At 56.7% G+C, this 13,457-nt stretch overlaps 1 protein-coding gene across 2 annotated transcripts in view; it reads right to left on the reverse strand.

Moving 5' to 3' along the window:
• The window catches only part of CRYL1 (crystallin lambda 1), an 81,434-nt gene that overhangs the window by 4,838 nt on the left and 63,139 nt on the right, over positions 1-13,457 (reverse strand). The window contains exons 5-7 of one of the 2 annotated variants that reach the window (XM_021717530.1): positions 10,743-10,773; positions 6,096-6,112; positions 5,573-5,688 (exon numbers count right to left, since the gene is read on the reverse strand). In XM_021717530.1, the coding sequence (XP_021573205.1) occupies positions 5,573-5,688; positions 6,096-6,112; positions 10,743-10,773 (164 nt within the window). Of the gene's footprint in view, positions 1-5,572; positions 5,689-6,095; positions 6,113-6,578; positions 6,602-10,742; positions 10,774-12,980; positions 13,016-13,457 lie in introns of both variants that reach the window. The other variant, XM_021717529.1, reaches the window with a different exon arrangement.

A 13,457-nucleotide genomic window follows, 5' to 3' on the forward strand; every position in this document is an offset into this window, starting at 1 on the left:
GGAAAACACCTCTTATCAACAGGGTGTCTGAATGAAACGTAATTGTACACCTAACCCTTAACTGTACGCCACAAAACTATAATAAAAATACTGATTAATTATTAAAAAAAAAATATATATATATATGGTGGAATTATTCACAGTACAGTCTGTAATCCCCCCACCATATTTGTTCAGGAAATCAATTAAAGTTTCTATCTTACTAGCTGGGCACGGTGGCTCACACCTGTAGTCCCAGCACTTTGGGAGGCCAAGGCAGGAGGATCGCTTGAGGCCAGGAGTTCAAGACCAGCCTGGGCAAGACAGTGAGACCCTATCTTAACACACATTTCTGACTCAGTGATCTGTCACAGAAACAAAGAACTGAATACTCCATGTTCCACTCATAAGTGGACCCTGAATATTTACCATAATACTATAAGAAAGGGATTGGCAGTAGCAGGATACTGCCGGAGTGTGGGGGTGGAGACACAACATCCATCAGGGTACCTGATCTCAAACCAAAGGGAGGCCCAAGTTTGCCTGTACAATGCCCACTTGTATACCTAATCCTGAATCGTGCCCCACATCTTTAAAAGAAAAAATCAATTAGTTATTTTTAAAAAAAATGATCCTTCTGTCCTAGTAACCTAGAAAACCTTCCTGCAGCACTCAGCCCAGGCCCGCGGGTGAAGAGTGCCCTACTGTGGAGGGGGGAAGGTGCCCACGCATGCTCACCCCGGTGCTCTGAGGGGGGAGTTCGTGGTCACGTGGACTCACGCCTGGCATCTGCCCTCTCGTTACCACCACGACCCGGGAAAGGGAAGACTGTGCCTACCCGCAACGCCCCCCTGCATTTAGAGAGGCTGCATCTGTTTTCGAGGATGACTTTGGCTTTTCCACACTGCGAGAGGAGACTGAGGGGGAATTACCCTGAAGGGCAATTTCATCTGAAGTGGAGAGAAGTTGAGGACCCTTCTCCCTGACCACCTCCCTGAGTTCCCACCACCCAGCCCTCCTGCTAGTGCCCCTGTGCCCTCTGCTCCTTGAGCTCTGTCCTCAGAAGCCCTGGGAGAACATCTTAGGGGACTCTGAGCCTAATGCCTTAAGAGATGCTTGTGCAGAGAAAAAAAAATGTTAAAAAGAACCAGCTCTCTTAGTCAGACGTGGTAGTGTGCGCCTGTAGTTCTAGCTACTTGGAAGGCTGAGATGGAAGTATTGTCTGAGCCCTGCAGGTCGACTCTGGGGTGGCCATGAGCATGCCACTTCACTCCAGCCTGGGTGAAGGAGTGAGACGCCAACTCACAAAAAAAGAAACAAAAAGTTTTAGGCCAGGCACAGGGGCTCAGCCTGTAATCCCAGCACTTTGGGAGGCCGAGCCTTGAGGATTGCCTGAGCCCAGGGGTTTGAGACCAGCCTGCGCAACTTGGTGAGACCTCTTCTCTACAATAAATCACAAAAACTAGCTGGACATGGTGGCGTGCTTCTGTAATTCTAGCTACTTGGAAGGCTAAGTTCAGTAGGTCAAGGCCTAAGCTCAGCAGGTCAAGGCTGCGGTGGCCATGAGCATGCCACTGCACTCTAGCCTGAGCAACAAGAGTGAGACTCCAATGCAAAAAAAAATTAATTAAAAAATAAAATAAAATAAAAAGAAACAGCTCTCATGAGATTACATCGAGCCAACCTCACTACTTTCCAAGGTGGGACTTCCCGCTCAAGGACCAGGCGATGACTTTCCTGAGCCCAGGCCATCCCGCTTCCCTCCAGGCAGCCGCACAAGACTAGGCCTCCTGGATCGGGAGGCCGGGAGGCTGCCCCCCACACTGCGGAGGCTGGCTCCCCCAGGTGATGAACCCCACCCCTGAGAATTCTCCAGCTTTGAGAGACAAAGTTTCATAGAACTCATTAGCAAAGATCAAAGGTCCCCGAGCTCAGAGCAGCCTTATCCGCCTCCTCCAGGATCAAGTTCCCACCTACCACTCAGTCAGTCGGACTTGGGCCCCACCTCCCAGCCCCGCCTCGGCCTCGCCCCAGCTCACACCAGTGACCAAGCCCTCCAGCCCGTGGCCCCTGTGTGTGCCCCGGAGCAAGCATCACCAGGCAAAGGGTAAATGGACACTGCGGATTCAAGGTAGTCTCACTTCTCAGCACAGACACAGGAGGTGCCCACATAGCCCACGGGGCAGCTCTCCCTGCTGACCTGGGCCTGAGACCCAGCAGAAGTGGCTGTGACATTCTGGCGTGGACTCCAGAAGCTTCTCCACCCATAGTACAAGTGCGCTTGTCTGTGTGTTCTGTCTTCTTGCTCCTGCTCTTGTGAATTTAAAAACTACAGAAAAAAAGGAGTCCAGTAGACAAGCTGGAACTCCAGGAACACTATGTGCAGCAGGGACACGGAGTGTCTGGCCAGGCAGCTGGCGGTTTCCCCTGTCCGAGTCTCCCACCATCCTGTGGGGTGGTCTCGGCAGTCCATCTCACAGATGGGGAAACCGACGTGCACTGACCTTGAGGGACGTGCCCAAGGTTTGACAGCCTGTATGGGCAGGTGGGGAGGGAGCGCTGGCCCCACGGTCACCACTCCAGAGCCTGTCCTTTGTGGGTGTTGCTCTTCTAAGTAGCTGCAAAACAGCCTGGCGTGATGGCTTACACCGAAATCCCAGCACTTTGTGGGGGCGGAGATAGCAGGATTGCCTGAGTCCAGAGGTTAACGAGACCAGTCTGGGCAACTGGGTGAGACCTCTTTCTACAATAAATTAGAAAATTAGCTGAGTGTGGTGGCATGTGCCCACAGTCCCAGCTACTTGGAAGGCTGAGGCAGGAGGATGTCTTAGCTCAGTGAGCTGAGGCTGCGGTGGCTGAGAACGTGCCCCTGTACTCCAGCCTGGGTGACAGTGAGGCTCCGACTCAGAAAAAAAAAAAGTAGCCAAGAAACGTAAGCATGCCAGTCTCCTGCTTCTCAGGAACTGTTTTATTAGATTAAAATAAATACTGAAATATTTGCACTAGTTCTAGATAAGCGGCAGCTTTAAAGACTCGTTACCATCCTTGACCAAGAAGTTGGCTTTAGGAAAACAAGGAGAAAAGAAGCCTCTGCTGCCAATCCAGATATCGCTGGTGACCCCAGGGCAGGGAGCGTCTCCAGTGGTGGCCAATCAGCGGCCAGCTGTGCTCCCTGGAATGCTCTGAGGTTGCTCCTGGCCAGTAGGCATCTGCCATGAGGCTTCCTTATCACGTCTGCTTTGTTGGAAGATTGTGGCCGCCTCCTTCCTGTCTGTCATCGACCTGATCCTGGGGCTCTGGTTTCCTCAGCTTCTGTTTCTGTTTGTCTCAAAGTCAAAGCTGTTCTCGGGTCTCTTCGTACTGATGTCTCAGGACACCTCAGTTATCTTATTTTTCTCAAGGAAAAGAAAGAGAGGCGACAGAGAAGAGAGAGACACACACACACACACGGAGACAGAGAGAGAGAGAGAGAGAGACAGAGAGAGGGACACACAGAGAAAGAGACAGACAGAAAGGAGAAAGAGACAAAGACAGACAAAGGGAAGAGCTAGAAAGGAGAGGAAAGAGGGGAGAGAGACACAGAGACGGGGGAGAGGGAGACACACAGAGAGACACACACAGACAGAGAGACACATACACAGAGACACATACAGAGGGACACAGAGACACATACAGAGGGACACAGAGACAGAGACACAAAGACAGAGACATACAGAGAGACACACAGAGGGAGACACACAGAAAGACACAGAGAAAAGAGATGGAAAGAGGAGAGAGAGACACCCATACATAGAGAGAGACAAGAGAAAGACACACAGAGAGAGAGAGAAAGAGAGGCAGATGTTGTGGCTGTTGGCAGTGTCTACACGCATCTTGAATGCTTAAATTCCCTGCGGCTTCTGAGCCTCTGGGAACCTCTGGAGCAATACAGACGTCATGGTCACAACGCTTCAAAACCACACTCCCGTGCAAGAGGGCACCCTCCTCGACATCCTTCCCTGGGTTGGGGCCACCACCCACGGGACACACACGCCCTCGGGACACACACACCCTCAGCCATGCTCAGCCCCTCCCAAATGTGGGGGGCGGGGCTCCAGTGGGGTCTTGAGGTCTTGAGGCAGCCTCGTGGGATGGGGGGCATGGACAGGCACACGCCTGCAGGAGCCGCTGGGGGCTCCTCGCTGGAACCTAGATGTCTTCAATTCCCGTGGACATCGACTGGACCATGACTAAAATGCCACGGACCGCAGAAATGAAGCCACACCCATGGGAGGTCACTGGCTCTGACCCCACTACAGGAGAGCCTCCCTCAGCCACAGGACCCAGGCAGCCCGGTGCCACTCAACCATCACCATCAGTGCCACCTCTCCTGACCACAGCTGCCGTTGCTAGAAAGTTCTTCCTGCTAGAGACTGAGCCCTGTCCACGTGCCATTTGCAGACTCTCACACTGGTTCCATCCCCACAAAAGACATGCACACACACGCACACGACACTTGTCACCTTCTCCTGGATAGGCCCCTGTTTCTCAATATCCTTGTTCATTGTAGACCCCAGAGCTGCATACACACTCCCTTTCTCTTTCTCCGTGTTTTCCAAGTCAGTATCATTATTATTATTATCATTTTCCCCCATCAGTCAGCTCTTCATCCATCCCATCAGCTTCTCCTATTGGGTTGTCTGGTCTGGGAAATGGAGGCTGGGATAGCCTGGGAAGCCCCTCACTCATACTCTCCCCCCAGGATGCCAGTCCCCTACTCCGGGTTCAGCTGGGGAGGGGGTGTAGGCTGAGCCCCCAGAATGCTGAGCCCAAGCAATTTTAGTATTAATCTATAGTCACGTGTGAGGCACATGACATCACAGAGAGGCAAAAAGACAAGAAGTTCCTTGTGAGATTTCGACCCCAAGAGGTGCCGGTGAGAACAGCAGGGACACTGCTGTCGCTGCCCAGATGTCCGGGGGCGTCAGTCCAGAGTGACACATGGCTTCTTTGGTTTATCTCATTTTACTTTGGTATGGGTTTTACCGGGAGGCTGTGTACCAGATGACCCTTCTCTCTGTGTGGACTAAAATCTGGGTGATGACACTGCATCCTTGGAAGTGTCCCAACCCTCTCGGATGTCCTTCCCTTAGGGCCTTCAGGTCACAGATGCCTCTGCAGGGGGGCTCGGGGGCATGCCTGCCCACTGTACCTGCCCACCCCTCTTGGCCCAGCCCCTGGAAGGGAAGCCCGGGAAGATACTGCTCACACCTGGGCTGGAGAGCCAGTAGGCCATGGTGGGGTCAGCCCTTTCTTTGCTGCTCCGATTTCATTGTCTTCCTCAAGAATTGACAGCTCCGCTTCTACCAGGCAGGAGGCCACACAGCGAGGCCTGGGAACATCACCCGCCCCTCCTCCCCACACGGAGCCTGGGCTCACGGGGTGGCGTGGGCTCGCCTCTCAGACACAAACTCTGTGTCTAGCCATGACCAGGGCCGACTGTGTCTCTACAGATGCCACTGTCTCCATCCAGTTGCAGGGAAGGCGAAGCACGGGTGTTTACAAGACCCACAGGAACACCCAATGGCGCGGAGCTCCCGCCGTGGCCACATACCTTCCGCATTGAGATGCATCGTCTCCAGGGGCCCGATGAATGCATACCGCATGCCCAGCCCTTCCGACATGACGAGGTCCACATCGCCAGGGGATAGGATTCCGTCCTGCAGAGGCGATGGGCAGACATGGTGAGTCCTCAAGGAGGCCGGCTCAAGACCGCCACCACTGCCCCCGCTCATCAGAGCAGGATCCCAAACGCCCTCCAAGGCGCCGCAGTGGCGCCCTGATGGGGTCCCGCATGATAAAGCTGCCTTCTATAAGCAGGTCCAGCAAACAGGCTGTCTCGTGAGACGGCCACGTCAACTCAGCTTTCCACCTTGTAGTCCACCGGGCTTGCATCGGCCCCTCTCCGTGTCTCCACCTGCCCACTCACCCTACAACCTGTTGCACCTGCAGCCTTGGGGAGGCTGGGCAAGGGGGAGACTGAGGCTGGGTTTGGCAGGAAGGGCAGGAGGATTTTCTAGGTGTGTGTCCAGGACCCGGGAGGCAGATTAGCACCATGGAGGCAGTGGAAAGGTGCACTCCAGGCCTCACCTGCCTGCAAGTCGGGCCTTGTTGGCTTTTAATGAGTTTGTAAAAGTGATACTCTTTGATGGAATGCAGCTTAGACCCATGGGTGTGTTTGCCAAGGTGGGGCCCTAGAATCTTCTGCAAATGTGAACTGCAAAGCAAGAGGGCATCCCTGTGGTGGGATACCCACTGGCTACTGGCATCACTTGTCCTCATGCGGTTTGGGGGACACAGGGAAGACAGATCACCCTGTGGGACCTGCAGCCCATGGTACCACCTCCCCCAGGAGTGATGGCCTCAGGCACAGGGTGGCGGGAGGGTAGGGGAGGAAGGGGCACATCTTCTCTTGTGCTGCGGGGGCTGCCGCTGTGGCCTCACCCCCAAGAAGGTTCTTCACACATGGAACCCATGGGGATAGGGACGGCTTCCTGGCAGCCAGGCCCAGCCTGCCCGAAGGGCTACAAACCGTGGTGGAGGTCCCTCCCACGAGCAGCCTGGGTGGCCTGCCAGGCCTTGGCTGGGTAACAGTGTTCCTCCCAGGGCTCGATGCCCACAGCCGGCTCCCTGCAGGCCCAGGCTGGTGGCCCAACACGGCCCTTGCCCCAGGGTCTCCACATGGTCCCTGCCCCAGGATTCCCACACAGCCTCTGTCCGGGGTCCCCACATGGCCCCTGCCCCAGAGAGTCCCTGCCCCGAGAAAGCCTGTCCTGAGAGGCCTGTCCTGACCTGGGAGGCTCTACAACCTCCCTCACCCCAGGGCCACGGGGAAAAGCCCTGGGATGCCTTGGGGCTCGGGTGGGGGCTGGAGTGTCCCTGCATCCTGCCACCTCCCAACCTCAAAGGCCACCGAAGAGTCACCTCAAAGTCCGCACAAGAAGCTGAGCACAAGAGGCCTGTAGCCCCTGCTGTCACACAGCCCTGCCGCAGAGGGTGACACGGCCTGTATGGTGCTCACGCCTCATGCATCTGCAGAGGCTGCATGGGGAGGTAGGGTCCAAGTAGGCGGTGGGCGCTGGACTTCCTTGCCTCCTGGGCTCTGCTCACCATGGGCTCAGAGGGGCTGCAGGAGCGTGGTGTACACTCGCTTGGCCCTGGTGTCCACGTCAGCATTCTGAGGCCCTTATCTCATCCTGGCATCCAGGCTGCAAGGACGCAGACGGGAAGGCTACCCACCTCAGCACTGTGGCCCAGTTCTCCTTCCAGAAGGGGTTGGTGTCTTAGCTGAATTTTAAAGACTTTTAGGATTTCACAGGCCCTCAAGGTGAGTCACCGGGAGTGGCCAGGCTTTGGCTTGTGAGCATTCTCTGAGCTCATGGTGCCCACCTCAGGCCGAGGGTCCCGCACTGGTGTCGAGTGTCCTACCAAGAGTCCTCATCCGTGGTGTCGAGTGTCCCACCGAGGGTCCCCATCCGTGCCAAGGGTCCTGCACCTATGCTGAGAGTCTCACTGAGGGCCCTACACCCATTCTGAGGGTCCCACACCTGTGCCCCAAGCAGCCGCACACTCCAAGCCCGCTGTGTCCGCCTCATCTGGAGAGGTGCCGTCGCTCGTGGGTCACCGTCCACAAGAACACATTGGAAGGAGGAGTCATCTAGTCGCCCCTCCCTGCCGTCCCGTTTGGACTCTGAAGAGACTTCTCACAGTTCAAATTTACACCAAGAATCTGAACCTAACAAAAGAAAACAGCCACAAGCCATAGATGCACCCAGGAGCTTAGGCTGTGGGGAGCACTGGCATCTCTCTGGCACGCAGCATGGGCTCCAGCTCCCATTGGACCTTCAAGCTCTGCTTTTGTTGAGTCCTGTTCCCCTAGAGCCCATTACGCCTGTGACCTGGTGTCATCCCAGCAATGGCAGTAACCCTTCATGGGGGCAGGGCAGCAGGCGCAGGTGCTGATGTCAAAACGTGAGCCAATGAGTACGGCCCAGGAAACAGGTGTGCTCAGCACGCTTGCCTGGGGACAGGGAGCCCGCCCAATGTCCCTGTGGCCACTGACACTTGTCAGTACAGCACCGGCACTGCCTCCATTTTGTGGTACAATTTTCAAGTCACACGTACAGAGAAAAGCCCTAGTGGTTAAAAGATTCTTAAAAACGCAACCAGAGGCTGGGCACGGTGGCTCCCAGCACTTTGGGAGGCGAAGACAGGAGGATCGTCGAGGCCAGGAGTTTGAGATCAGCCTGGGCAATATAGAGAGACCCCATCTCTACAAAAAAATTGAACAATTCCTGGGCATGGTGGCACATGCCTGCCGTCCCAGCTACTTGGGAGATTGAGGCAGAAGGACCACCTGAGCCCAAGAAATTGAGACTGCGGTGGTCGTGAGCATGCCACTGCACTTCAGCCTGGGCAACAGAATGAGGCCCCAACTCAAAAATAATAATAATAGAATAAAGTAAAAAGCTCATCCGGAGCAATGAACACTAAGATCCGTGTGGTCTTTGTGGTGCGTCATCCTGAAAGCCCACCGGAAACCCCTTTCTGAAGCTCTCCTTCCCCTCCGGTCCTCCGGCCCACCCTGAGACACCACGGTCACCTGACACCAGTGCAGCCCGCACTCCTGTGCCTGGTGAGCCAAGACAGTGCCCAGGCTGGAGGGACAGAAGCCATCACCGCAAAGCGAGGCGGCCCATGGGAGGCATATGGTCCCCGGGACCGCAAGGCTGATTCCAAGTATGATCAAAGGGTTGGGGCCATCTCCGCCAGGGCCCCGCCAGAGAAACAGACCCACGAGACACCCACACATGCACGCACGCACACAAGCTCGGCCTCAAAAAACGGGTGTGGGTGAATGTGGGACCGGCCAAGCAGGAGCCTAGGATGGCCGTCGCAGACAACCTGCAGTCCACAGGCAGAGCATTTCTGGAAGTCTCGGCTCTGCTGGGTATAGCTGCCAGGCTATCGGGTTATAGCTGCCAGGCTGTCGGGGATCGCCTCCTTCAAGTGGGGTCCTCTGGTCTGCATGGTGTCTTCCCGTGACACACACATGATGTCTACACGGCGCCTTCCCCAACACAGACCACATCGACACGACGTCTTACAACGACACATAGACCAGATCACATCTACACGGTGCCTCACGGCAACACGCAGACCACAGCTACACAATACCTTACAACAACACATGGACTGCCTCTGACCGTCGGGCTGCTGCTCCAGCCTGACCACACCACCCACTCAGGAGCCGATGCCCTGGCAGACTTCGGTCTGGCTCTTTTGTGTCAGGGTGCGGAGAGAAGGGTCCGGAAGCACCTCCCGGCCAACAGCAGTGAGCGGGGCCTGTGCCAGCCACGGACAGGCCTGGGGAAGCGAAGGCAGTGGGTCCCGGTGGGGAGCAGTGGGGTGAGGGTGGGGCCCAGCGACGGTCCCGTGCTGGGCACCAGTCACCCCGACTGCCTTCTCGCCTCTACCACCCTGCCCTCGCCTGCCTTCTAGTTTTGCCCTTGGCCTCCGAACCCTGCCTCCCCTTGGGCCGCCTCACCATTCCCGCCCCCTTCTGCCCTCCAGCCTCTGATCTCCGCAGAGTTTGTTCTGCCTGCTTCTCTCACGTTGCCTGAGAGCTTCATGCCTTTTGGGCAAGTCCCCCTGGAACCCGACCTCAGTCATCACCACTGGGACCACTGGGGCAGCTGCGGTCTCCACCGAGAAACAGCTGGAAAGTGAGGATCCCGGAGTTGAGTCAGGCCTCGTCTCAGGCAGGCATCCAACTCTCAAGTTCGCGGCAAGTACTCGGCCGCCTCCAGTCCCACGGGCTTGCCTTGCACCGGGTCCAAGGCTGCCAAGGACAGACTGCAGCAGCCAGGCCCCCCGCCCCACCCCTCCCCCATCTCCAGGCAGAGCCAGGTTGAAGCAGAGCTTTCCTCAGGGGCCCCGGCCCTGGAGCCAGGCGAGGATGGCTGGACAAGGCCAGTCGCTCGAGCATGAGCCGGGTGAGCCGTCTCTGGGAACATCGACTTGAGTCCTCGCACACGTGCCGGGGCAGCAGTACCACCAGCCACGTCTGCAGTGAGGACTCCCACGAGACCCCACGGGGCCAGGAGCTGGTCCCTGCGTGGATTCCTGCCCCGCACTGCTGTGTTCTGCTCTCCAGCATGCGTGAGCCAGGTGTGAGACCAGGCATGAAGCTAGATGTGAGGCCAGGTGTGGGGCCAGATGTGAAGCCAGATGTGAGGCTGAAGGTGAAGACAGGTGTGAGGCTAGGTGTGAGGCTGGATATGAGGCCAGGTATGGGGCCGGATTTTTAAAAAGGCAACAAAACATGAAGTACTCGCACAACGTCTACAGAGTGGACATCACACCGGGTGGGACCTTCTCCAGGCACACAGGCCAGCTAGCGTGCGAGCATCAGTCAATGGGCTCATGAGTCCGCGTGCCTGCACAACTCTCTTTGCCTCTCGGACATCAGCAGCGAGTCACTGCTGTGCTGGTGGAAACGCAAGTCCTGGCCCTGTCCAGGCCCATCCTGCCGACTCATCCCTCAATGTGGGGTTGGGCCCCCAGAAGTTCACACCTGGATTTACTTGTGCAAAGCTGTTCCCAGAGACAGGGATGGACTTTCTCCTGCACCTGCCAGCCCAGAGCCTGTACAGAGGATATCTCAGTCCCCTGAGCCAGGTCACCTGGCACCTTCCTCACCCTGGGAGTACCCCAGCCCTAACCAACGCACGCTCCAAGAAAGATAAACAGAAAGGCCGCCAGACCTTGATCTGCCTTGTGCACCCAGAGTCATGAGACAAAAGCATCCATAGGGCGGCCTGGAGGGCGACTCCCCCACCTCGACGCTCATTCTGCTCACCAGAAAAGGCACACAGGCAGGTGCTTGGCCACACGCAGGACCCACCCCAGGCCTCACTCAGAGGGAGGGCCTCAGTAAGGCCTTGGGTCTGTTCAATTCAGGGCATGTGCAAGGGGTGGGTGCAGTGGCTCATGTCTGTAATCTCAGCCCTTTGGGAGGCCGAGGGAGGATCACTTGAGCCCAGGAGTTCAGGAGCAGCCTGGGTAACATAGTGAGACATCTCTACAAAAATACACGTGTACTCCTAGCTACTCAGGAGGCTGAGTGGGAGGATGACTTGAGTCCAGGAGGTTGAGGTGGTGATGAGTCCGATTGTGCCACCGCACTCCAACCTGGGCCCCAGAGTGAGACCCTGTCTGTCTCAAACATTTTTTTAATGTTCAAGTATACCATCTCTACTGTGGAACTTCCCTAATTCTGTTCCTGTGTATATTAAAGTTGCTCTTGCAGGTTTTGAGGTAAACTTGGAACACCCCAAATTCAGGTTCAACTCTTGAAAAACCCCAGAATGTAAATTCAAGTCCAACTGGCTTGGAGTTGTGAGTCAGGGTGTCGCTGAGCTCTGGCCTGTGTTGGGGCGCACGTATGCAGACCTGCAGAAGCAGGCCCTGGGAGTGTCAGCCTTGCTGACATGTCGTGTTTGACCAGGAAGCAAGTGGAGGCTTTCCCTCAGGGACCCCAGAAAGTCATGGATTCCTAGCACAGCCCCTGAGGGGACTGTCCCAGGCACTTGGGCCTACCGAGCGGGAAGCATCGCAGCTGGCACAGGCATTGTGGGCAAGGTGCCCCTGGAGCCCTGCCACACGGTGCGGCCCTGCTCCCCAGTCCCAGGCCTCGCAGGCCCAGAGCCAGAGCTGCATGGTGGAGGGCTGGGAGGCCATGCCCACCTCAGCCTGGAGGGAAGGGCCTGCAGCGTCCTGTCATCCTGTGCTCGCTGGCTGTGGACCGTCTTCAACCTCTACATAAGTTCCCGTCCTGCCAGTCACCAAGGCAGCTGCTGTGCTCCCGTCACACTTCTAACCCTTCTGTCACAGCTGCATCCTGCCAGGTCTTGGCCTCATCTCCTCAGGGACCCCAGGCACATGAGCCCAGCAGCCACAGACACAACTGGGCCTGCCTTCCCAAGGGGCACCACCCCAGAACGCCAGGGGGAAGGGTCCCCAGCAGCCAGCATCATGACCTCCGCAGTTGCCACAAGCCAAGGACGCCAGACAACAGGAAGAGAGTGGACGGCCCTACCGGCCACGTCTAGGGCAGCTGCCCCGACACCCAGCTGCCCCTCAGAGGCGAAGGGGGCCCCACCACCTCCCCACCGTGATCATCTCCACAGGAGCCACGGAGAGAACACCCTGTGCACTCCCCCCCCCAGCTCCCCGACTAGACTCTGCATCCTCCCTGGAGCTGCCTCACTTCGTCCTGATCCGAGAAACAAGACTGGACCTCAGAGCTGCCCTACAAGTAAGAGTAAAACTGTCGCTAAACCCCACAAGGCACAATGCCACAAGTGGACTAAAACTGGTCCCCATGCTAGACAAGTGGAAATACTCTCAGTAAATCCCCAGTGGCTTGTAGTTCAGGGTCTCTTTAAAATACACAGACACTGACAGTCACAAACATTCTGCAACTGAGAAACGCACAGGCCAGCCTGGCCGGGGCAGCCCCAGCGCCTGTCTGGAAGTCACAGGAGAACTGAGCGGGTCTGAACCACGAGACACGGGACAATGTGGACTGCAAGGCAGGTCTACGGGCTGCAGGGTCAGGGGATGGAGCTGCGGGACTTGGTCAGGCACCTCGGCAGGTGCAGGACAGGCCGAAGGGTCTGCTGGGAGGCGGAGGCACAGCTCAGGCCCTGTCCCGGGCGAGGCTGGGCGAGCCACTGCACAAGGAACCCAGAGTTCTGGGCCTGCCAGGCGCTGTCCCTGCCTTGGGGCGTCTCAGGGCCCCAAGACACCCCCCGTTGCCCAGCTGTGCTGGCCTCTAGCCTCCAGGCCCTGCATCAATCCAGGACCCACATTCTCACATGAAGGAACATAGGAACGTGGCAGCCGGCAGTATCTTCACGCACACGTCATGTCCTTTCCCTAAGGCTGAGGCTGACTACACGTGTGTGAATAATACATCCTGCTTCCAAGGAAGGCAGCATCTGCTGACGCAGTCAATGTGGGCTGGCCGCTGCTTCCTCAGCTCAAAAGCAGGTTCCTTCAGGGGATGCAAGTTCACTTGTCACCAAACACAGTGTTTTCTGTTTTTTTTCCCTCTTGAAACACTGTGACCCTGGGTAGAGCCTGAATCGGTGGGAAAAAGCAGCCAGCACACACAAGTGACGGCGTGGTAGTCCATGAGAGGGCAGGAGGGAGACACCTGTCATTGCGTCCTGAGATCAGATGACAAACTGTGAGAGGACCACGTAGAAGGCAATGAATCGCTGCACTCTCTTCCGTTTCTAAAGCTTGCCCTGGCCTCTAGGATAGAGCCAGAAGGACCGAGAGCCCTCTGGGCTCCCAGCTGGGAGGGATGGAGGAGAGGGAGTGAAGCAGGATGGAAGGGCGGGGAGACTGGGGGGAGAAAGTGAAAAGGA

The sequence above is a fragment of the Carlito syrichta genome, unplaced genomic scaffold (assembly GCF_000164805.1).
Source record: "Carlito syrichta isolate Samal-C Ts95f unplaced genomic scaffold, Tarsius_syrichta-2.0.1 Scaffold309850, whole genome shotgun sequence".
In the NCBI taxonomy this organism is placed as follows: Eukaryota; Metazoa; Chordata; class Mammalia; order Primates; family Tarsiidae; genus Carlito; species Carlito syrichta.